We start from the raw sequence: 24935 nt of genomic DNA, 5'->3' as shown, positions 1-24935 counted from the left end.
TCCAGCGGCTGGTTGGCCTGAACTGTTTCCGGATGATACCGCAAACCAGCATCCTTTGCCACAGTGCTCTTCTCCAACACAGGAAGTCATAGAGACTGTTCCACCTGTGCAAACTCCTGATTTTTGACTGACACAGGCACCTTCTCCATCCAGGCCTGTGTCAATGCCTACTGCTGTGGAAGCCAGCGAAGACCGCCGGTATCTTGTCAGAGAGCGGCGGCCTCCAAGACGCTTGGATCTGTAGACTTAGTGACTTACCCACAAGACTGGGGCAGAATAAACCCCAGGGTGAAGTCAGGGTTTGAGGCAGTCTACCTCTACCCTTGGTTAGTTGAGTGCATTGAAAGTAACTTACCTGTTGAGGAATAATGTGGACCTTTCATTTAAGAGGGGAGGAATATGTTATGTATTGTGTGTTCTCCTCCCACCTGTGGTGGCGCTGTCACAGCAGATAAATGGTTGGGTGTTCTCTTGGCTAAGTTTAGCTCTCTTTGTTCAGAACGCTCCAGCACTTTCCTTTCCTTCCTGAATAAAGCACTTCATGTTTGAGTCTCTGTGTTCTGAGTTCTAATTGTGTCTAGGTAGAAAGGTACCGACACAACAAGTACCTTCACCACACGGACTACAGCAGTTCAAGAAGGCAGCACACCACCACTTTATCAAAGGCAATTGGGATGGGCAATAAATGCGTCCGTTGCCAGCGGCGCCCACATCCCATGAATGAATAAATTAAAATCAATTTTAAATAATTGGATGGCTAATCCAATATCGCTCATTTGACACCATCAGCCAAGATCAAAATTACCCCCATTGTGTGTAAAAATTATGGTAAATTTTTTTTTTTGGTGCTGGGAGAATTTTTGCTCCAGATTTCTGCACAAACTTTCTCTGGTAACATGGGTGTCCTGCTTAGCTTGCCTTTGTTGCTGGAAGACCGGGAAGAGGAATAGCAGCAAGCAAGATTGGAGAGACCTAGAGCTGTGGGGAGAAGAGGGCGAAGGAGGGGAGGGTGCAAGAGGGCTTACACTGCGCGAGTTAACAGGACCAGAACTTTGTACCTCCAGTTAAATAAGGAAATGTGTATCCGACAGCTCCGCTTCACCAGGGAGGCGATTACAGAGCAGCAACTGCAGCCCAGCACCACGCCACATATTCCATGCCTCAGGCTGCAACATGAATTTGCAGTGCATTCCTGAAACAAGCAGGTTATGGATGCGCTTTTCGCCAAAGCAAATGGCTTCATCTCCTTTCCTATGGAGGCAGTAAAGTAGGAAAACAGGCATGTGACAGAATCTCAGGTTTCCTCCAGGTGCAGGGTATAATTAACTGCACCACTATAACTTTGTGAGTTCCTTTTCAAGACCCTGCAGTGTACATGAACAAGAAGGGCTTTCATTCACTGAACATACAGCTGGTGTGCAATGATGGGCAGCGCATCATGCAGATCTGTGCCCGATTTCCTGGCAGTTGTCATGATGCCTTTGTCCTGCACCAGTCTCAATTCCACCTCTCTTCCACCCATTGGTCAAGCTGACTACTTGGGGACAAGGTTTTTCCCATGGACACGTGGCTTATGACAGCTGTCAGGAACCTGAGCACAGAAGCAGAGGAGTGATAGAATCAGAGCAGCGTTAGCACCAGAGCTCTGATTAAGCGAAGCATTAGCATCCTGAAAGAGGGGTTTCGCTGCTTGGATAGGCCTGGAGGCGACCTGCAATACATCCCTGAGAAAATCTCCAAAATCATTGTAGTTTGCTGCATGCTCGAATACCTTTGCCCTTCAAAGGGGACAACCCTTAGAGCCACCTGTGGAGGAAGATATAGGGGCAGGGTTGCTAATCCTTGCGGATTGTCCCGAGAGTCTCCAGGAATGAAACATTTTTTAAAATGTGTATCTTTTTCATTTTCTTTCAACACTTCTATTTATTGGTAATAAAAATATTGGAGTTGGGGAAAAAGGCTGTTTGACTGACAGTAAAGAAATTTTCCAATTGGGTGAGGAAGATGCTGTTTGTTTTCCAATTGGTGTGGGAAGGCAGTGTGCTGCGAGGACGTGTCGAGCAACCAATGGCAGGAGCGTGGGGATAGGGCGATTGAAGACAGGGGGTTATATGATGAAACCTCCCGGAATACGTTCAACCAGAGTTGAAAACCTATGTAGTTATGCAGGGGCAGGAAGAACAGAAAGACACTGAGGATGTCAAGGAGGAGCAAGGGCCAACAATCCTGCCAGCTGCCAGAGCTGTATGGCAACAGATCCTGGAGGAATGCTTTTGTTGAATCATGGTTGACCTCACCATCCTCCTCCAACGCTTCTTCTCTGTTGACCAGCTGAGTAGGACTGTCCTTGCCTGGTTCCACTCTTACCTATCCAGTCACAGCCAGAGAATCTCCTGCAATGGCTTCTCTTCCTGCCCCCACACCTGTACCTCTGGAGTCTCCCAAGGATCTATCCTTGGCCCCCTCCAATTTCTCATCTACATGTGCACTCCCAAACTGTTCCCAGTGGTCCAGGGATCTAGAATAAGGTGATGTAGATATAAGATTAAATGTTGGAGATTTCGGCCAGAGAACAAGAGAAACTTTTTTTTTTGCAGAGACTTGTACATCCGTGGAAGGCAGTAGCAGAATTAATGATTCAAGCAGACATTTAAGATTAGGTTAGATAGGTGGTTGAAGGGAAGGAGAATAAAGTGATACGGGAACTGAATGGGCATATGGGGTTAGGACTACTACTCGAGTGGAAGATAAATAGATATAACTTCCTGCTAGACAATCTTTATTCTCTGAACTTTCTTTTCCTTACCAAAAATGATGCCTGCACCTTTAAGCTGCTGCAGTGCTTTAAATCTTGCAGCAATGTGCTGGTTCCGACCCCCAGCTCCATATCCGAGGCATTTTAACGACTGGCGCGCATCCAAATAATTACAATGATGCTGACACTGGAAATTCTCCCAGGAATAGCGCTCATTATGTCAGGTGGCCAGAAATCCCGCTCTCCCTTACTTCTGGTCAGACTTGTAGCCAATTGGAAAATCCTGACTGTAAAGTCTCTCGGGTCTGCAGCTCCCCTCCGGTCTCGAGGCCTTCTGGCTGCTGATTGAGGTTTGAACTGCTGGGAAGGGGTGGGGGGAGGAATTAGAAAACTAAGATCCGTGGACTATCTTTTATTATTCTGCCTGCCCTCGGAACCCTCGCAGACCTCTGGTCAGCAGGGATTCTGGGGCACCCCACAGCACCATTTCTCCTGTGTGCTTATGCACTGGGGTGCCCAGCAAGCATTCCCAGTGGGAAATTAGGCAGGAGGTTGGGAACGTCCCGTTCCGGGTCATTAAAATAGAAAAACTCTGGAAATCCCTGGGTTATGTCAAAGGGGGGAGGGGAGGAGATCTGCATCTCCACCCATTTTACTGACCTTTGCACCCAGGGAAGGCTCAGTTCTTTGGAGCAAAGGTCTGGAAAATCGGCCCTGTAATACTTTGCAGCGTTGTGGATTGATTTTACAATTGGCGATACAAATATGCAATAAAAATCCTGAAGTAAATAACTTTAGATTGAACCTTTTCTTTTTTAGATAATAAATCCACAATGGACAACAATGAAGAAAACAAGCAAACTTTCGAGTATTTTCAACACAATGGCATCACGTTTATTTCACCACTACACACAGTTGAACACTTAGAATGGGTGAAAGATTTCAAAATGGATCAAGATACTCCGCTCATTGTTACTTACCCCAAATCTGGTCAGAATATCTCATAATTGATAAGGCTGTGTCCAGAGTTGCTGCACAATTAATTTCCCCCTTTAATTTCCACCCTCTATTTGTGAACCACCACCTTTTGCAGTGGGATTGCATCCACAAGCTCTGGCTGCCCTCCAGCACCTTGCCCAAGTGTTTATTTTGTATTTCACAGCTCAGACAGCGAGTGTCAGTATGTCATAGGGAGCATCACATCTAAGCCTAATACTGTCCTTGCCCAGTGACCACAAAATCTCCTTCTCGTTGAATAGTGATTAGGAGCGAGAAACGTTTATGGATTTATTCCTCATGCCCAGGGATCTTGAAGCCAATTATAAAAACACTACTGTTGCTCCAGTTGAGATTAGCTAACTTAGCACAGACCATGAATCAAATCTGGGTTTGTTGCAGGTTTATACGACTCCATTCAAATCTAGGCAGTGCACAAACCAACCAAGCCATAGAGGGCAACAGAATCCATTTTTATGATATATTGATAAGAAGTAAAGAGCCTGTGTGTTAAAATGTATTTTTATAGCATAGTTGATTCTGAAAATATTCAACATGCAAGGAGGTTTAAAACAAGAGCTGCAGGATTTGCCTAACATGGGCCATCATGCCATCCTTCAATATCTAAATATGTTACTATGATTGACATGTAGCCCATGGCTAACAAGTCAAGCAATGTAAGAATCCAAAACACACAGTACTAAAACTGCTTTCCATTGAATGTCTTTATAATGGACACTATTATAAAGAATCCATTTAACAGCCAAATTATTTAACGTGCACATCACAAAATTAATCATGCAACAGCTGTGGGCAACTGCAACTTAAGTTTCTCAGTTTGATACTTTAGTAAGAATGAAAGAATTTGCATTTATACAGTGCCTTTCACGCCCTCAGGACATACCAAAGCACTTTATGGCTATTGAAGTGCCTTTGAAGTGGTCACTATTATAATTTAGGAAACGTGGCAGCCAATTTGCACACATCAGTGAGATAAATGACCAGATAATCTGTTTTTGGTGATGTTGGTTGAGGGATAAATGTTGTCCAGGAGATTCAGAGAACTCCTACGCACTTCTTCAAAAAGTGCCATGGGATCTTTTATATCCACCTGCGCAGGCAGATGGAGGCTTGGTTTAATGTCTCATCTAAAAGATGGCAACTCTGACAGAGCAGCACTCCCTCAGTACTGCACTGAAGAGTCAGCCTCAAGTCTGGAGTGGGGCTTGAACCCATGACCTTCTGATTCAGAAGCAAGGGTGCTACCACACCCTCAACAGGTGCCAACTTATCCAGAAAGAAGTAAAAACCAACATGCCATCACCTCAGGATCACATTTTCACTCACTGGGGCAAGGCAGTTGCGTTGCCTGCTTGATACTGGTGTCGGGAGGTCTGACCCCTTTTTGGTTACGGCTTCATTTAATTCCTCCCGGCGAGCTGCAGGCACCAAACGGGCACCTTGCCTGTTGTGGGAGGGTGGGAATTGCCTGGCTCTCACGCTGGGCCAGACTGGGGAGAAAAGCGATCCCAGGGAAGGCCTGGAAAGGGCTAGCAGTGGGCCAGAGTTTTTACATGGGCCCAGGAGGAGCAGTCCCCCTCCTTCGGGCTCCACCAAAAAAAAATTACATTTTGTGAGCGGCCTTCAGTGGTCCCTTTAGGGCCACTGGTTAGGTCTCGCAATGCCTGACACAAATAGGCGGCGGATGCAGGATGCACGCTTGGCCCATTTGTATCTGATAATTGCAATCGGGGTTCTACAACTGGTGTCGGACCCTGATTTACATATTTAAGCAGCTTCTCGCCTAAACTGTTATAATTGGCATTCCCTGTAAATTCCTCTTGTCCTCAGAGAGCTTTAGGATAAGGAAGAGTTGCAGAGGAATAATCAGAGGGAGATCTGTAAAAGACGGTCTTCTGACCCATTGACAGTCCAGGGTGGAAGTTGGGCACAGGAGGCCCGACAGAGGCCGAAGCGCTGGTGGGTTCTGGAATCACCAAATCTCTGCTCAGAATCTCCAGGCTGTGTATTCTCTTTGTGGCCCAGGATTGGTTCATCTTCTGCCTGCCCAAATATTGTCCCTGACATTAGAGGGGGCAGGGCCTAGGGTAGGACATTTCTACACCATGAATTCTCTCAGCCCTGGCCTCCTTAGTCCTGAGTGACCTTGATGTTGGAATGAACCCAACATACAAGTCATGGGACCTACTGGTGTCCTGGCCTGGAAGAGCTGGAAATTCATCCAGTGCCTGATGGGATAGGCAGATAGGCTGATCTGCCCATCTGCCAGCACTTGTTTCAGTGGGCACCCCCATGATACCATCTGGCACCGCATTTACCGTGCTCTCTGCCAGCAGATGTCCAAGATACACCCATGGTGTTGTGTCACTTGCCTCTCTCATGCAAGTGCTGTGCTCTTGCCCTAACCCCAGGTACCTTGGTGGGTTCATGAGTGGAAGCCTCGCCCTTATGCCAGGGGAGTGGGGCCAAGGATTTACTGCCCCAAACCGCTTTACCGCCAGGAAGTGAGTTACCAAATTCACTGATGTTAAACAGGCCTTCATTGATGATGTTACATTTCAGCAGCAATCCATGGAAAATGTGATGGAAAGAATTTATATGACTTTGAAACCCTTAATGAGGCTGGCATATGCCATTTGTGTAGGTATTTAGAACACCCAATACATTTCAAACACTTAATAGTGGGCAGTGTGCTCCTGGCACTTTCAGAGCAATGACATAGAACGTACTCTGGTTGGGGGGCTTCAATGTCCATCACCAAGAGTGGCTCCGTAGCACCACTACTGACCCAGCTGGCCGAGTCCTGAAGGACATAGCTGCCAGCCTGGGCCTGCGCCAGGTGGTGATGGAAGGTGTTGTCGACAGTGCTATCAAGGGCACTTACTCACCAATAACCTGCTCACTTCTGCTCAGTTTGGATTCCGCCAGGACCATGTGGCTCTAGACCTCATTACAGACTTCGTCCAAACATGGACGAAAGAGCTAAATTCTAGAGGTGAGGTGAGAGTGACTGCCCTTGACATCAATGCAGCATTTGACCGAGTGTGGCATCAAGGAGCCCTAGTAAAATTCAAGTCAATTGAAATTGGGGGAATACTCTCCACTGGCTTCCCTCCATCATAGGGTCAGAAGTGAGGATGTTCGCTGATGATTGCACAGTGTTCAGTTCCATTTGCAATTCGTCAGATAATGAAGCAGTCCATGCCCGTATGTAGCAAGACCTGGACGACATTCAGAATTGGGCTGTTAAGTGGCAAGTAACATTCACGCTACGCTACACAAGTACCAGGCAATGACTACCTCCAATAAGAGAGAGTTTAACCACTGTCCCTTGACATTCAATGGCATTAACATCGTCGAATCCCCTACCATCAACATCGTGGGGGTCACCATTGACCAGAAATTTAACTGGACCAGCCACATAAATATTGTGGCTACAAGAGGTCAAAGGATGGGTATTCTGTGGCGAGTGTCTCACCTCCTGACACCCTGAAAGCCTTTCCACCATCTACAAGGCACAAGTCAGGAGTGTGATGGAATACTCTCCACTTGCCTGGATAAATGTAGTTCCAACAACACTCAAGAAGCTCAACACCATCCAGGAAAAAACAACCCGCTTGATTGGCACCCTATCCACCACCTTAAACATTCACTCCCTCCACCACCTGCCCACCGTGGCTGCAGTGTGTACCATCTATAAGATGCACTGCAGAAACTCGCCAAGGCTTCTTCGGCAGCACCTCCCAAACTCGCAATCTCCAGCACCTAAAAGGACATGGGCAACATAGACATGGGTACACCATCACCTTCAAGTCGCACTCCATCCTGACTTGGAAATATATCGCCAGTCCTTCATCATTGCTAGGTCAAAATCCTGGCACTCTCTCCCTACTGTGGGAGTACCTTCACCACACGGACTGCAGCGGTTCAAGAAGGCAGCTCACCACCACCTTCTCAAGGGCAATTAGGGATGGGCAATAAATGCTGGCCATTCCAGCGATGCCCACATCCCGTGAATGAATGAAAGAAAACATTCCCCCAAGTATTCTGATCTTCCTGCATTGAGTGCACATGTGCACCACTGGCACAAAGCATGAAACAGTCTCCCCTTGTAACCACAGAGATGCTACTTTTGTGACGATATTGCTATTAATAATGAAACTCACAGAAATCTTATTCATAAAGTTAATAAGAAATGACATCATAGACTTGAAGAAGAAGCTCCCCTCACCAACTTTGCGAAAGTAAAGTACCATTTTCCAACCTGCTTTTACCAGTAATTATTTTATGCCCTTTGATTCAGGAACTACTTGGATGCAGCAGATCACAAGTCTGATTTTAACCAGTGGCAATATTGATTCTGTAAAAGACAACATCCTCTATGAAAGAGCTCCATGGGTGGACCATGCCACGTTCAAGCCAGGTTGCACTGACTATCAGCTGTTGACAGCACACTTGAACTACCACATGGCTCCAAATACCGTGAAAAACAAAATGATCAAGGTGTGTTTTTACCAAACTTTAACTAGAACTAGAACATAATAAGAGTTGCTCGATACATTGATATTGCATTTTGTTACCTGTAGCTATATTGACCAATATATTTTTCAGCAATGGTTACATTTTTTGAATTATTATCTGGTTCAAATGTGCAGAAAACAAACACTGATCCTACTGTTGCTATAATGTTCTAGCAGCATATTGGTGATATTTCTTTAGTCAATGGGATATATTTTCTTCTGGAATAACTAAAACCTACAATTATCACACTACTGTGGCTACTTCTACTGCTGATCAATGTTACCTCTATGGTTGCCTTGAAAGACAGCAGCCTCAACCAAGTCTGTGTTGCTGGGCACTCCCTCAGTATGACAGGTTCAGATGCCATGTATACATTTACATTGGGGTAGCCTTGGACATAGCTTTTAATTTATAAAAGAAAAATAAAATATAAGGCAGGGTTGTGCCTTTAAGCTTTAAGACAGCTGAAAGATGGCAATTCCTCTAGAGTGTATTGTTCTTGATCCTCAGACTTCCAACTTCTAAGTAAACGGTTAGGAAAATTATGCAGGGCCTATAACAAGCTGCCCTTCCTCTACCGCCCATTTTACACGCCCACCGAAATTGAAATATTTGCCCATTCGGGTAGCTTTTAACTCCGGTCGGCTGCCCATTCTGGGGGTCTGGGCCTAATTTAAATAGAACCGGCGAGCTAAGGGCACCAATTGGCCGTCCTGATGCCGCCTGATGCACAGTACATACTTCCCGCCCACGTGTCCCTTAAAATTGTAATCAGGATCTTAACTACATCATAGGAACTTGATTTGCAAAGTAAAGTAGCCTACCGCCGCCAACAGCTGCCCGAGGGAAGACCCCTTTCAAAATGGTGGCAGCTGGCATTAAGTAAATTGACTCCATGAACTTGAATTTTGGCCAATTAGAGTCATAGATCTATACAGCACAGAAAGAGGCCCTTCGGCCCATCATGTCCGCGACGGCCATCAAGCCCTATCTATTCTAATCCCATTTTCCAGCACTTGGTCCATAGCCTTGTATGCTATGGCATTTCAAGTGCTTATCTAAATGCTTCTTGAATGTTGTGAGGGTTCCTGCCTCTACCACCCTTTCAGGCAGTGAGTTCCAGATTCCAACCACCCTCTGGGTGAAAAGATTTTCCTCAAATCCCCTCTGAACCTCCTGCCCCTTACCTTGAAACTATGCCTCCTGGTTATTGACCCCTCTACTAAGGGTAAAAGTTCCTTTCTATCTACCCTATCTATGCCCCTCATAATTTTGTACACCTCAATCAGGTCCCCCCTCAGCCTTCGCTGCTCTAAGGAAAACAACTCCAGCCTGTCCAGTCTCTCTTTATAGCTGAAGCACTCCAGGTAATATCCTGGTGAATCTCCTTTGCACCCTCTCCAATGCAATCACATCCTTCCTATAATGTGGCGACCAGAACTGCACACAGTATTCCAGCTGTGGCTTAACTAGCGTATTGTACAGCTCCATCATAACCTCCCTGCTCTTATATTCTATGCCTTGGCAAATGAAGGCAAGTATCCCATATGCCTTTTTAACCACCTTATCTACCTGTCCTGCTGCCTTCAGGGATCTATGTACATGCACACCAAGGTCCCTCTGATCTTCTGTCCTCCCTAGGATCCTACCATTCATTGTGTATTCCCTTGCCTTGTTAGTTCTCCCAAAATGCATCACCTCACACTTTTCAGGGTTAAATTCCATTTGCTACTGTTCTGCCCATCTAACCAACCCGTTTATGTCGTCCTGTAGCCTGAGGCTTCCCTCCTCGCTATTTACCACTCCACCAATTTTCGTGTCATCTGCGAACTTACTGATCATACCTCCTACATTCATATCTAAATCATTAATGTACTCTACAAACAGCAAGGGACCCAGCACCGATCCCTGCGGTACACCACTGGACACAGGCTTCCAGTCACAAAAACAACCTTTGACCATCACCCTCTGCCTCCTGCCACTAAGCCAATTTTGGATCCAATGTGCCAAATTGCCCTGGATCCCATGGGCTCTTACCTTCTTGACCAGTTTCCCATGCGGTACTTTGTCAAAAGCCTTACTGAAGTCCATGTAGACTACATCAACTGCACTACCCTCATCCACACACCTAGTCACCCCCTCGAAAAATTCAATCAAATTGGTTAGACATGATCTCCCCCTGACAAAGCCATGCTGACTATCCCTGATTAATCCTTGCCTCTCCAAGTGGAGACTAATTATGTCCCTCAGAATTTTTTCCCAATAATTTCCCTACCACTGATGTTAGGCTCACTGGCCTGTAATTCCCTGGTTTATCCCTACTACCCTTCTTGAATAATGGTACTACGTTAGCTGTCCCCCAGTCCTCTGGCACCTCCCCTGTGGCCAGAGAGGTTCTGAAAATTTGTCAGAGCCCCTGCAATCTCTTCCCTTGCCTCACACAGCAGCCTGGGATACATCTCATCTGGGCCTGGGGATTTATCCACTTTTAAGCCCGCTAAAACCGCTAGTACCTCCTCCCTCTCGATGCTAATTTGTTCAAGTATATCACAATCCCCCTGCCTGATTTCTATGCCTACATCGTCCTTCTCCATAGTGAACACAGATGCAAAATATTAATTTAAAACCTCACCCACATCTTCCAGCTCTACACACAGATTGCCACTTTGGTCCCTAATGAGCCCTACTCTTTCCCTGGTTATCCTCTTGCCCTTAATATACTTATAAAACACCTTGGGATTTTCCTTTATTTTGCCCGCCAGTGTTTTTTCATGCCCCCTCTTCGCCCTCCTAAATTCTTTTTTAAGCACTTTCCATACTCCTCTAGGGCTTCCACTGTTTTTAGTCCTTTGTATCTGCTAAAAGCCTCCCTTTTTTTCCTAATCCATTCTTGTATATCCCTTGACATCCAGGGTTCCCTGGGCTTGTTGGTCCCACCCTTGACCTTTACGGGAACATGTTGGCGTTGTACTCCCTCTATTTCCTTTCTGAAAGACTCCCACTAATGTGGATTTTCCTACAAGTAGCTTATCCCAATCCACTTTGGCCAGATCCTGCCTTATCATATTAAAGTCGGCCTTCCCCCAATTTAAAACCTTTATTTCCGGTCCATCTTTGTCCTTTTCCATGACTACCTTAAATCTCACCGAATTATGGTCACTGTCACCAAAATGCTCTCCTACTGACACTTCTACCACTTGCCTGGCTACATTCCCTAGAAATAGGTCCAGCCTCTCTTGTAGGACTTTCTACATGCTGGCTCAAAAAGCTCTCCTGGATGCACTTTAAGAATTCCGCACCCTCTGAGCCTTTCGCACTCTTGACTATCCTAGTTAATATTGGGGAAGTTGAAATTCCCTACTATTATTACCCTATTATTTCTACACTTCTGAGATTTGCCTACATATCTGTTCCTCTATCTCCCCCTGACTGTTTTGGGGGCCTATAGTACACTCCCAGCAAAGTGCTTGCCCCCTTTTTGTTTTTAAGTTCCACCCATATGGCCTCATTAGAGGAACCTGCTAAGAGATCATCCCTCCTTACAGCAGTAATTGACTCCTTGATTAATATTGCGACACCCCCTCTTTTACACCCCCCTCTGTCTTGCCTGAAGATTCTATACCCCGGAACATTGAGCTGTCAGTCCTGTCCCTCCCTCAACCACTATTCCTGTACTCACTAGCACATGGCACCAGGGGTAATCCAGAGATTACAACGTTTGAGGTCCTGCTTTTTAATCTGCTACCTAGCTCTCTAAATTCTTGTTGCAGGACCTCATCCCTCTTTCTACCTATGTCGTTGGCACCAATGTGAACCACGACCACTGACTGTTTGCCCTCCCCCTTCAGAATGCCCTGCAGCCGTTCAGTGACATCCTTGACCCTGGCACCAAGGAGGCAACATACCATCCTGGAATCATGTCTGCGGCCACAGAAACGTCTATCTGTTCCCCTTACGATAGAATCCCCTATCACTATTGCTCTCCCACTCTTTTTCCTCCCCTCCTGTGTAGCTGAGCCACTCGTAGTGCCACGGACTTGGCTCTTGCTGCATTCCCGAGATACCAGCTCCTCCAGCAGTATCCAAAACAGAAAATCTGTTGAAGATGGAGATGGACCCAGGGGACTCCTGCATTACCTTCCTAGTTCTTTTAATCTGTCTGGCGGTCACCCATTCCCTATCTGCCTCTGCAGTCTTTACCTGCGGTGTGACCACCTCATTAAACGTGCTATCCACAAAGATCTCAGCTTCGTGGATGCTCCACAGTGACTCCAGCCGCAGCTCCAGCTCCGAAACGCGGATTTCTAGTAGCTGCAGCTGGAGACACTTCCTGCACATGTGTTCGCCCTGGACACCGAAAGTGTCCCTGACTTCCCACATAGCACAGGAGGAGCACTCCACACTGCCGAGCTGCCCTGCCATGTCCTAACCTTAACTTACTCCCTTTACTTCCTTTAAATTAAAGAATATTAAATACACTAGGGACCTTACTTCACTTTAAACACTACTTACTCTAAACTAGAGACCTTACTTTTACTTCAACGACTGCACTGTAGAAATACTCACCCGGTCCTACTTACCAATCAGCTCCTTCCCTGGTTGTGACGTCACTTTAGCGGCTTCGCAGTTGTTGCTGTTTGACTGCTCCCACTCTCGGACTCTTTCCTAACTCACAGCACTCCTCTGCAGCACTCCTTTATGGCTGCTCCGCCTTCTCTCGGGTCTCGCTGCCGCTCTCACACAGGTCCGCCTCCTCCGGTGTCAGGCCTCCTCTGCCACGCTCCTTTATGGACGCTCCGCCTTCTCTCAGGTCCCGCTGCCGCTCCCACACAGGTCCGCCTCCTCCTTAGAATTGGCCCATCTGTCTGCAAGACAGGTCAGCATTTTTAAAGCAATATTGAATTCACTTAAGCTCTGAGCCACTTACGAGAAACAGGATTTATATGCACCGGGATTGGGACTGCTGGGGGAAATGAGAACAAAAAGAAGAGGGGTGCAACACAGAGATTCACTGGGAACCGTCATGGCGTTAGAGTCTGAAATAGACTGAAAAATCAAAAAGCGACGTCACAACACGAGGAGTGGTGGGGGTAAGTGACAGGTAATTATTTAGTTTATTGGTGAGTGATTTTGATGGTTAGTGATAAGTTAGTTTAAGTATTTTGTTTAGTGGTTAGTGTGATTAGATTTTTTTAGTGCTTATAGTGGGTGGTGTTTTATTTATTGGTTATTCTTTGTTTTAGTATTAGCTAAACAGTTAAATAGCCTTGAAGCTAAACAAACAATTTTAAATAACTGTTAGCTAACATGGCAGGACAGCTGAGGCCCATCGCATGCACATCCTGTGCCATGTGGGAACTCCAGAACCAATGTTCCAAGTAAGCGGCGTTTTGTTCTGTGCAGCCTGTTCCTTTAAATTGAAAGGGCCCGTGTGTCGTGTATTGATTGCGAGTTTGACAGCAGTCAATACGGTAATGTAATGTGCATTGCATTATGGGAATTACCCGGGAAAGCTGCAGTCAGCCATTTTACCAATAAAGTAAAGATCACAGTTAGAAGCCTGTCTGCCTGACTCTGATTTAATTCGACGTATCTACAAGCTTGATTGAACGCATTAAAGCATAGATACAACACCGTGCATTAAATGTACAATGTAAAAGACAGTGAGCCGGTGTACCAATGTCCTCATGGGGAGGTTAACTAGTGCAATGGAGAGGGTTTATACTAATTTGGCAGGGGGAGGGGAACCAGGACATAGCAGCAGAGAGGAGAGAAAAGGTGAATAGGGAACTGGGAGGGACAAACAGCAACAGAATAAAGAATCATGTAGAAAGAGCAGGAATTAGATGGAGGAAAAAATCAAAGCAGACTAGCATGGTGTTGGAATGCATGTGTGTTAAGAAGAGGTGTGACAAATAAGGTTGATTAGCTGCTGGCACAAGTTACCACATTGGGTTATGATATAGTGGTTATAACGGAAACCTTGCTTAAAGATGGGCAGGAATGGGAACTAAACATTCCTGGCCACAATGCAGTCAGGAGGGATAAAGAAGGAAAAAAGAAAGGGTGGGGGTGGCAATATTGAACAAGGATAATATTACAGTTCTACAGAGGGACGATATACTAGAGGGTTCAAAGACTGAATCTATTTGATTAGAGTTAAGGAACAGAAAAGGAACTGTTTACTATAGACCCCCAAATAGTGAGAAGGAGATAGAGAAGCAAATCTGTGGGAAAATTTCAGAGAAATGTAAAAATAATAGAGCAGTAATAGTAGGGGACTTCAATTACCGTAATATAGGCTGGGGGAGAAACAAAGTAAAGGGCAAGGCAGGTGAAGAATTCCTAAAATGCTACAGGAGAAATTTCTTAATCAATATCATTCTAGCCCAATGAAGAAGGAAGCAGCGCTGGATCCAGTTCTAGGGAATGAGGTTGGGCAAGTGGAGTTTGTTTCATTGGGAGAACATAGAGCCATAAGTCATAGAGTCATAACGGCACAGAAGGAGGCCATTCGGCCCATTGAGTCAGTGCCGGACATCTGGGTAACAGTGATCACAATCCAATTAGGTTTAAAGTAGTTACGGAAAGGGACAAAAAAATAGACAGTGAAAATACCCAACTGGAAGAGAGCCAATTTCAGTGATTTGAGATGGGATCTAGCACAGGTGGACTGGAAACAAAGATTGGCCAGGAAAACAGTTAATGAGCAATGGCAAGCCTTCAAGATGGAGATGGTTCTAGTACAAACCAAGCATATTCCTGTGAGGAAAGATAGGGCATCCAAAGCTAGAGCTCCCTGGATGACAAAGGAAATAGAGGTTAAAATAAAACAGAAATAGGAGGTTTCTGAAATAGTCTGGTACAGAATACAATAGAAAACCAGGCAGTATACAGAGAGTGCAGGGGGAAATTGAAAAAGATGAAAGAAAGTAAGAGAGATAATATGAGAAAAGATTAGTGGGTGAAATAACAGGGCATCCAATAATCTTTTATAAAAGAACGGTGGGACCGATTAGGACAGAAATGGCATGACTGAATGAATACTTTACATCTGTCTTCACAAAAGAGGAGGATGAAGTTAATTTTGAAGTCGAGGGGGAGGGCATAGAGATATTGGATAGGATAAAAATAGATATAGAAGTTGCTAAATAGGTTGGCATCACTCAAAGTTAACAAGTCACCCGGTCCAGATGGGATGCATCCTAAGTTGCTGAGGAAAGCAAGGGTGGAGGTAGCAGAAGCTCTGACCACAATCTTCCAATCCTCCTTGGATATGGGGGTGGTGCCAGAGGACTGGAGGATTTCAAATCTTATACTCTTATTCAAAAAAGGGGAGAGGGATAAACCTGGTAACTATAGGCAGTCAGTCCAACGTCACTGGTGGATAAACTACTAGAGGCCATTGTCAAGGACAAAACTAATTCTCACTTGGAGAAACATGATTCGTTAAAGGCAAATTGTGCCTGACTATCCTGATTGAGTTCTTTGATGAAGTAACAGAGAGGGCTGATGAAGGTAGTGCAGTAGATGCTGTATATATGGACTTTCAAAAGGCATTTGATAAAGTGCCACGTAACAGAATTATTTGGATATTAGAAGCACATGGTATTAAAGGGACGGTGGTAACTTTGGTTAAGGGATAGGAGACAGAGAGTAGTGGTGAATGGATATTTTTCTGACTAGATTAAAGTTTGCAGCAGGGTCACCCGGGGTCAGTATTAGGACAATTGCTTTTCTTATATATAAATGACTTGGACTTGGGTAGAGGGAGTACAGTTTCGAAGTTTGCTGATGATACAAAACTTTGCAAATTAGTAAATAGTCAATTCAATTCAATTTTATTTGTCATATATGCAGCAGACGTGTGTACTGCACAATGAAATGTTGATTTTTACGAGTCCTCCCAAATGTCCTCAGGAGGACATAGACAGACTGATGAAATGGGCAGACACATGGCAGATACAATTTAATGCAGATAAGTGTAAAGTGACGCTCTTTGGGAGGAACAACATGGAGAGGCAGTATAATGTGAAAGGTACTATTTTGAGGGGGTGCAAGAGAAGAAGGACCTGGGGTGCATATTCACAAATCTTTGGACGTGGCAGGGCAAGTTGATCAGGCGGTTAAAAAGCATATGGGATACTTGGCTTTGTAAATAGGGGCACTGAATATAAAAACAAGGAAGTCATGCTAAACCTTTACAAATTACCAATTGGGCCTCAGCTGGAGTATTGTGTACAATTCTGGACACCACACTTTAGGAAGGATGTCAAGGCATTGGAGAGAATACAGAGGAGGTTTACCAGGATGATACCAGGGATAAGGGACTTCAGTTATGTGGAGAGATTGGAGAAGCTGGCCTTGTTCTCCTTAGAGCAGAGAAGGTTAGGGGGAGACCTAATAGTGATATTCAGAATTGTGAGGGCCTTTGATAGAGCAAGTAGATGTTTCCTCTGGCAAGTAGGTCAGTTACCAGAGGTCACAGATTTAAAATAATTGGAAAAAGAGCTAGAGGGGAAATGAGAATTTTTTTTCACACAGGATTGTTGAGATCTGGAACGCACTACTTGAAAGGGTGGTGGAAACAGATTCCATAGGTGTAGTGTATGTACCCGTCTACCTTTTAAGGGAACTATTGAATGTAACCGTTCACCTTTAAGAGAACTACTTTAGGTGTGGCACTACTTGTTTGGCTTCTGTATACTGTAATACCGACAGTGACCACACCAGTATATAAGTGTTGTGGCAGGATAACTAGGGCAGATTCGCCCGGACCTTCGAATAGTAAAGACCTGTTTGTTTGTTACTTCTGAAGTCTGTGTATTTATTAACTGCACAACCCACAGACTTTACAGTGGCGACGAGTCCGATCGTACCCTGCGGCAAGACTACCAAAGCAACGAAGAGCGTCGAAGAGAGGCAACCGCCCTCGTTGTGCTGCTGAAAGAAAACACGAGGCTGCAGCAGGAGGACGGAGGAAGACTTTAGCAACAAAAGCTTCCATCTGCAACAGGCACTGACTACCCTTCTACCACGGTGCGGAGTGAGCCGATCAGCTGGAAACAAGGCGGCCGCGGAGACTGTGAGTAGGGGAAGGTGCAGAGAATATCCGGAGGATACGGGCTGTGCACTCGACCACGGTCGAGGGGGAACGGAGTCGGTCAGAAAGTCGGGTCCAACGGCGTCGTGAGACAGTCGGACCTCGATCGGCGGGAAAAGCCGGGCAGCGACCGCAGCCACGAAGCGCTGAGACTGGGAGTAGGCGCGGGAAGAGAAACCCAGCTGCAGCCGGGGAGGGAAACACCGGTCTGCGAGAGGGCTGGGAGGTGAACAGGAACCGTGCGGGTGGGAAAGAGAGACAGAGCCGAGCAAGGGGAGAGAGACTGCGCGAGAGCCAGTCCAGCGGCTGAGCTGTTCTCCACCAACGGGGTACCCACAGCCGGTGGAACCGAACGTGCGGGAGAGAGAGCGACAGAGCCGGGTACGGAGAGAGAGACTGCGCGAGAGCCAGTCCAGCGGCTGAACTGTCCTCCGTTAACGGGGTGTACCCAGCGCCGGTAGAGCCGTGCGGGCGGGAGGAAAAGACAGAGCCGAGTAAGGGGAGCTGTGTAGAAGCCAGCCCAGCGGCTGAACCTGTCCGCTGTGGGGGAAGCGTACCCCTTCCACCGGGAAGAAATGCGGGAAACCGCCATTGAAGTGGGCGGGGCGAGAAGGAAAGAGCGGGAAACCGCCATTTTCGCGGGAAACCCGCCATCTTAGAAATAAACAAATAAATAAGGATATTTAAAGAAATACTTGTGTTGTACCCAAGGAAAGGAAGATGCCTAAGCGGGCGGACATCAACAAGTTCAATTCGGAGATAGAAGACTGGGCCACGTACGTAGAATGTATTGAGATACATTGTAAGGCTAACAAAATAGCTAAGGATGAAAAAGCTTTAACCTTACTTAACATGATGGGTGCGAAAACATTTGGGTTGTTGAAGCATCTTCTCTCACCAGCTAAACCGGCAGATCAGACTTTCGATGATATGGTAGCAGTGCTGAAGGATCACTTGAACCCCACACCGTTGATGCTGGCTGAACGATTCAAATTCTACGCAAGAACGCAGAGGAAAGACGAAAGCAATGCGGAATACTTGGTCGAACTGCGTAGGCTAGCGAAATACTGCCAGTTCGGAGGGAATCTGACAGAGGCACTGCGTGACAAGTTCGTATGCGGATTGTCCAAAGAAGGAACGCAGAAGCGACTACTGGAAGAAAATGACCTCATACTGGACAGGGCTGTCCTCATAGCTGCATCGCACGAAGCCGCAGCGAAAGGAACGGCGCAAATGCAGCTAAAGGCGGCGGCACGAGGGGTGGACCAAATTACTTCGAGCACAATAAAATGCTACCGTTGTGGGAAGACAACACACGACCAGAATCAATGCTGGTTTAAGAACCAAGAATGTAGGAAATGTGGCAAACTGGGTCACATCGCTAAGGTATGCCGGTCAGGGAAGAAGACCAACAACCAAAGGAAGCCACCACAAGAAAAGTACAACAAGGTACACAAGGTGGCTGAGAAGAGTTCAGACGAACAGAATTCAGACTCAGACCCAAACAGCCAGGAGCTGGGTAGTCTGAGAATTCACAATGTGAGTAAGGAAGCTGACCTACAAACTATCTGGGTCATACTAAAAATAGCTGGAGTCCAAGTAAGAATGGAGTTGGACACTGGATCAGCTCTATCAGTCATAAATCGAAGGGACTACCACCGGCTATTCTCTCACATACCCTTAAGAAATACCAAGTTCGTATTGCAGACATACACGGGGCATAAGGTATACCCCATGGGGAAGATAAGAGTCAAGGTGAGAGATAGGGGTAAAGAACACCCAAGAATGAACTTGTACGTATTATCTGAGGGGGGACCACCACTTCTAGGACGGGAGTGGATCAAGAGAATAGACATGGAATGGCACTATCTAAAAGCCATAATGAGTGAGGACTCGGTGCAAGCTATCAACTCAGATTCTGAAACGGATGACGATAAGACCAACGCAAATATGGAAGACAAGGCTAAAATGGACTTGCCGTCTATGGTGGAGAAAACGAAGACATGCATAAAGGCTTATGCTACCGAGAAGAATAAAGCTTCAGAGCAGAACTTCAGTTTGACAGAGAATTCTGAGCCTGTTCAAGTTAAGGACTTATCCACGACGGAAGAACACCGAACTCGGACTCAAACTTATTTCAAAGTACGACAACAATTAGAACAGTTGAGTTACCGTCTCGTACAAGAGATGAAAACAATGGAAAAGTTCTGGGACACCGAATGGGAGAACCTGGAAAGACAGCAGAGGCAGCTAGCTCAAGCAAAGAGCGTCCATAGAGCCATTGTGACAAATTACCGATCACATCTCCCTTATAATGTTCAGGAGTTAGAATATTTGCATGATCTAGAGATACAGCATAAAGGCAAACCACACTACACTGAGGATTTTGTTCTGCAATTGGAGACGGAGCTAGGGCAGGCAAGATTAAGAGAAGCTGAATCGCAGTGTGCACTTAAAGAGATGCAGAAAAAAATCTTGGACATGGAAAAGAGAAACGCTTCTTTACCTGATGTGAATAATGTGGCCATGTTGCAAGAGGAGCTTATGGGGCGAAACTGAAAGAAGCTAAGCAAAGGATGTTGGAACTTGAAACACAGAACCAAATCAGCAGTAACCAGCTATGTCGAGCAGAGAAGGAGTGCTATGGTCTACATGAGAGGGTGCAATATCTCTCAGCCCAGAATAAGGGACTACTCACTCAGTTAAATGAAAGTAAACGGAAAATGGCTGAGATAGACTGCAAGAATAAAGAAGATTTGATGGCAGTGAGACTTCGAGAGGCAGATAGCATAGCAGCCTTGGCTGAACTCCAACAGGAAATTGCGAAAGAAGCAAATGAAGAGGAATCTTCAGGAAGCCAGGATGTTATTCCAGTTCTTCTCTACGACTCCTTACAAGCAGAGTGTGAGAAGTCGAAAGAACAGTATGAACAGGCCCAGGCTACAATTCTGGAGGGGGTTAACTCGGCAACCTCCGGAAAGCTAGTTTCAGTAGAAGCATATGAACAACTAAAGGTTGAACATGAGCAAGAAGTCCAAAGGCTGCAGGAAATTCTTGATGAGCTCAAGGCCAAGACAGACTCATCGGTAGAAGTTCCATCCATAGATGAGAAATTAGAGGTGAAAAACATGGCAGAACATGAAAGACAGGATGTCCAAGAACTCATAAAAATATTGAAGGAAACCCAAGACAAATATGAGGCGGCAATGACCGAGGTTCAACAACTTGAAGAACAGATTCAACTGGGAATCCTTTCAGTGGAAGAAAAGGAAACTGTAAGAAACTCAGAGACTGTAAGAATGGTCCCTGAACATGAACTAGAGAGCATCAGGGCGCAACTTTTCCGAGCGCTGAAAGCCAAAGTACAAGAGGAACAGAAGGTGGAAGCATTGGAGGAAAAGGTGGATGAAATGGAGAAGACTCTGATCCACCGTGTTCCCAGGGAAGAGTTAACGGTCAGCCAACTCCTTCATATGCTGAAGGACAAGACTCTGCAAGGGGAACAATCTGAACACGAGCTTCAATCTTCAGGGGGAAGGAGTTCGGAGCTCTCAAAAGTCACGGAGATAGCTGAGGTGGCAACACAGATTTTACAAGGATGCCAAAAGTACGTTGAATCACGTCAAGGTGAACAGAAGAATGTGGAAACAGTTACGTCAGTAGAAGGATTAAATAGCCTGATAACGCAATTCCCGATGGAAGGGAAGGTATTGAACTCACAAATGAGGTCCGTCGTGAAGGAATGGCAGATAACCCAGGAAGAGCGGGATGAATATGAATGCATGAAGAAGTCTTTTCAAGAAAGATGTCTAGGGAAGGAACCACCGTCAGCTAACGTCCAGATGGGTGAGGAGGAAGAAGAAGGCTCTCTCGCTGGCCTAACTCAGGACGAACCCGAATATTACCATGACCTGTTGAGTGACACTGAATATTACTACGAAAGGAGCTAAATTGTTGAAAAACCGGAAATTAGCAAGACAGCCAGTTGGTTGTAAAAGTCCGCACTGCTGGTTCTACAGGACGAAAGTTCAAGCTGTTACGTCAAGAAAAAGGCTATGGAGGAGTCACGCTAGCCATGTGAACCAGCTACCCCAAAGAGATACTGTTTGGAACGAGTCAAGATCAGAGACTGAATCTATGAACTGTTTCCGCAGAGACTGAACCTGTGAACTGTTCCCACCGAGATTATATCTGTAAATTGTTATATGAAGTTGAAGATATGTATGTTTAACGGGGACTCTAAGTAATAAGCTAAAAAGGGAGGATTGTAGTGTATGTACCCGTCTACCTTTAAGGGAACTATTGAATGTAACCGTTCACCTTTAAGAGAACTACTTTAGGTGTGGCACTACTTGTTTGGTTTCTGTATACTGTAATACCGACAGTGACCACACCAGTATATAAGTGTTGTGGCAGGATAACTCGGGCAGATTCGCCCGGACCTTCGAATAGTAAAGACCTGTTTGTTTGTTACTTCTGAAGTCTGTGTATTTATTAACTGCACAACCCACAGACTTTACAATAGGAACTTTCAAAAGGCAATTGGACAGGTACTTGAAGAGGATTATGGGGAAAAAGCTGGGGTGTTGGACTAATTGGACAGCTCTTTCAAAGAGCCACACAGGCACGACAGGCCAAATAGTCTCCTTTTGTGCTGGAAAATACTATGGGGGAAATATTCGCTTGCTTTGCGCCTCCCTTTAGCGCCCCGAGGGCGCATAGCAACTAGTGCCCGGGCGCGGCGCCGCTAACACCTCCTGTGAAATTCATGTTAACTTATACACCAGTGACGTTAGACTGACTGGCCTGTAGTTACCAGGTCATCGCCGCGCATGCTGTGCTAGGCCCCTCCCCTTTAATCAGGGGAGGGAGGCCTGCAGTACCGCGGCACTATGTGCCGGCGAGCGTGGCGCTGCTGTACGTAGCGCTGTGATAATCCATGGGAGCGCCAACGCTTCCAGGAGCGCCCTGCCTCCTGCTTGGGGCGCTACCATTGAATTTCAGGAGCAGGGGTGCTAATAGTAGCGCCCTGGCGAAGTTAGCCTTTGGGGCGCAAGCCAATTTCCCCCGCTATGGTTCTATGGAGGGACAGAGAGATTTGTGGTGCAAAAAACAGAGTGCGTTATGAAAAGTCTGAGAGTTGTGTAAAATTGTGCTGACATGTCTGTGCTTTTACTTGTTAAAATGAATATGAATAAATCTAGTAATTCAATTGGGAACCTGAAATACGGTGGAGTGTGAGAAGTTGTTTTTTACGTCTTTTGGAATGACGAGGAGGGCACTAAAAGTGCCAGTTACACTGGTGAGCTCGTATCTGTGTGAGTCCGAAGGTTAAGGGCTCTCTTTGGGTTAGAAATCTGATAGGCTGCAGGGTCTGGATTGTAGATTACTGATCTCACTGCTGCCCAGTGGTTTGCTCCTATACAGATCGATCTTTATGCTAACTGTGATTCAGGGTAGAGCTTGAGAATGGGGACCGAGTGTAATGTATCCAAGTTTGCTGACGATACAAAGCTAGGTGGGAAAGTAAGTTGTGAGGAGGACGCAAAGAGGCTGCAAAGGGATACAGACAGGTTAAATGAGTGGGCAAGAACATGGCAGATGGAATATAATGTGGAGAAATGTGGAGTTATCCACTTTGGTAGGAAAAATGGAAAAGGCAAATATTTTTTTTAATGGTGAGAGATTGGGAAATGTTAGTATTCAGAGGCACCTGGGTGTCCTTGTACACGAATCAATGAAAGTTAACATGCAGGTACAGCAAGCAATTAGGAAAGCAAATGGTATGTTGGCCTTTATTACAAGAGGATTTGAGTATAAGAGTAAAGATGTCTTACTGCAGTTATATAGGGCCCTGGTGAGACCACAGCTGGAGTATTGTGTACAGTTTTGGTCTCCTTACCGAAGGAAGCATATACGTGCCATAGAGGGAAGGTGGAGTTGAGGTAGAAGATCAGCCATGATCTTCTTGAATGGCGGAGCATGCTTGAAGGGCCGAATGGCCCACCCCTGCTCCTATTTCATATGTTCTTATGTAATGAGTAAGAAATTGGTTGAAAAGAATGGGTACATGTTAGAGAAGTCTTGTTGAGGGGAACGGTAGCATAGTGGTTATGGTACTAGACTAGTAATTCAGAGACCTGGACTAATGATCCAGAATTCAAATCGCCACCATGCCAGCTGGTGAATTTTAATTCAGTTAATTAAATAAATGTGGAATAAAAAAATAGCTGGTAATGGTGACCATGAAACTACCGGAATGTCGTAAAAACCCGCCTGGTTCACTAATGTCCTTTAGGGAAGGAAATCTGCTGTCATTACCCAGTCTGGCCTATATGTGTCTCCAGACCCACATTAATGTGGTTGACTGCCCTGTGAAATGGCCCAGCAAGCCACTCCGTGGCATCAAAAACCGGTACAAAGATGTATACCAGCGGTTCAAGAAGACAGCTCACCACCACCTTCTCAAGGGCAAGTAGGGATGGGCAATAAATGCAGGCCTTGCCAGTGATGCCCACATCCCGTGAACGAATGGGAAAAAAATGTCTAGGTGGGGTGTGGGAGCATTGATTGGGGTGCCCCAGAGCTGTGTGTTCGGACCATTAAAGTATCTAATTCAAACAATGAATTGGATTCAGAAACTCAATGCAAATTAATCAAATTTGCTGACAATACCAAATTAGGTGGGGGAGTGAAATTGGGGGAGGCATCTCATAGAATAAACTGGACAAAATATGTGAATAGGCAATGAAGAGCCATGAGCCTGATCCCTATTGGCAGAGGACTACGTTATGAGTACAGACTGGAGAGACTTGCCTTTTTCAGCATGGAAAGGAGGCTTTTAAGTGGTTATCTTATAGAGGAAAATAACATAGTCAAGGGAATGGAGAAGATAAATCCTGAAAGCTACTTTAAATTAAATTGAGAGTTGGACAAGGAGCCACAAGTTCAAAATAGTTAAAGATAAATTTAAGACTGATAACAGGAAGTGCTTTTCATACAAAGACAGAAAATAACTAGAAAGAAACACTGGAATCAGTTGGATGCTGTAGGTTTATGGATGGATGAATTAAGAGGGCCTTCCTGATCCATAAGTACCTTGTGATCTTGTGAACAGGCTTAGTCATAGAGTCATAGTCATAGAGTTTTACAGCACAGAAAGAGGCCCTTCGGCCCATCGTGTCTGCGCCGCCCATCCATCCCTGTCCAGTCTAATCCCATTTTCCAGCATTTGGTCCATAGCCTTGTATGCAATGGCATTTCAAGTGCTCATCCAAATGCTTCTTGAATGTTGTGAGGGTTCCTGCCTCTACCACCCTTTCAGGCATTGAGTTCCACATTCCAACCACCCTCTGGGTGAAAAAGTTCCTCCTCAAATCCCCTCTAAATCTCCTGCCCCTTACCCTGAATCTATGCCCCCTTGTTATTGACCCCCCTACTAAGGGGAAAAGTTCCTCTTTGTCTACCCTATCTATGCCCCTCATCATTTTGTACACCTCAATCAGGTCCCCCCTCAGCCTTCTTTGCTCCAAGGAAAAC

General features: G+C 45.7%; 1 protein-coding gene across 2 annotated transcripts in view; it reads left to right on the top strand.

The window, feature by feature from the left end:
* Positions 1–3579: 3579 nt before the first annotated feature.
* Positions 3580–24935, top strand: part of LOC147103231 (amine sulfotransferase-like) — a 40986-nt gene continuing 19630 nt past the window's right edge. For both annotated transcript variants that reach the window (XM_085962668.1, XM_085962669.1), the window contains exons 1-2: positions 3580–3745; positions 8076–8275. In XM_085962668.1, coding sequence (XP_085818794.1) covers positions 3589–3745; positions 8076–8275 — 357 coding nt within the window. In that variant the 5' untranslated portion in view covers positions 3580–3588. The remainder of the gene's footprint in view (positions 3746–8075; positions 8276–24935) is intronic.

Source organism: Somniosus microcephalus, chromosome 20 (assembly GCF_052327205.1).
Source record: "Somniosus microcephalus isolate GS21.2 chromosome 20, FLI_Smic_1.0, whole genome shotgun sequence".
Lineage (NCBI taxonomy): Eukaryota > Metazoa > Chordata > Chondrichthyes > Squaliformes > Somniosidae > Somniosus > Somniosus microcephalus.
The sequence above is the reverse complement of the archived record's forward strand: the minus strand, read 5'-3'. Positions and strand labels throughout refer to the sequence as shown.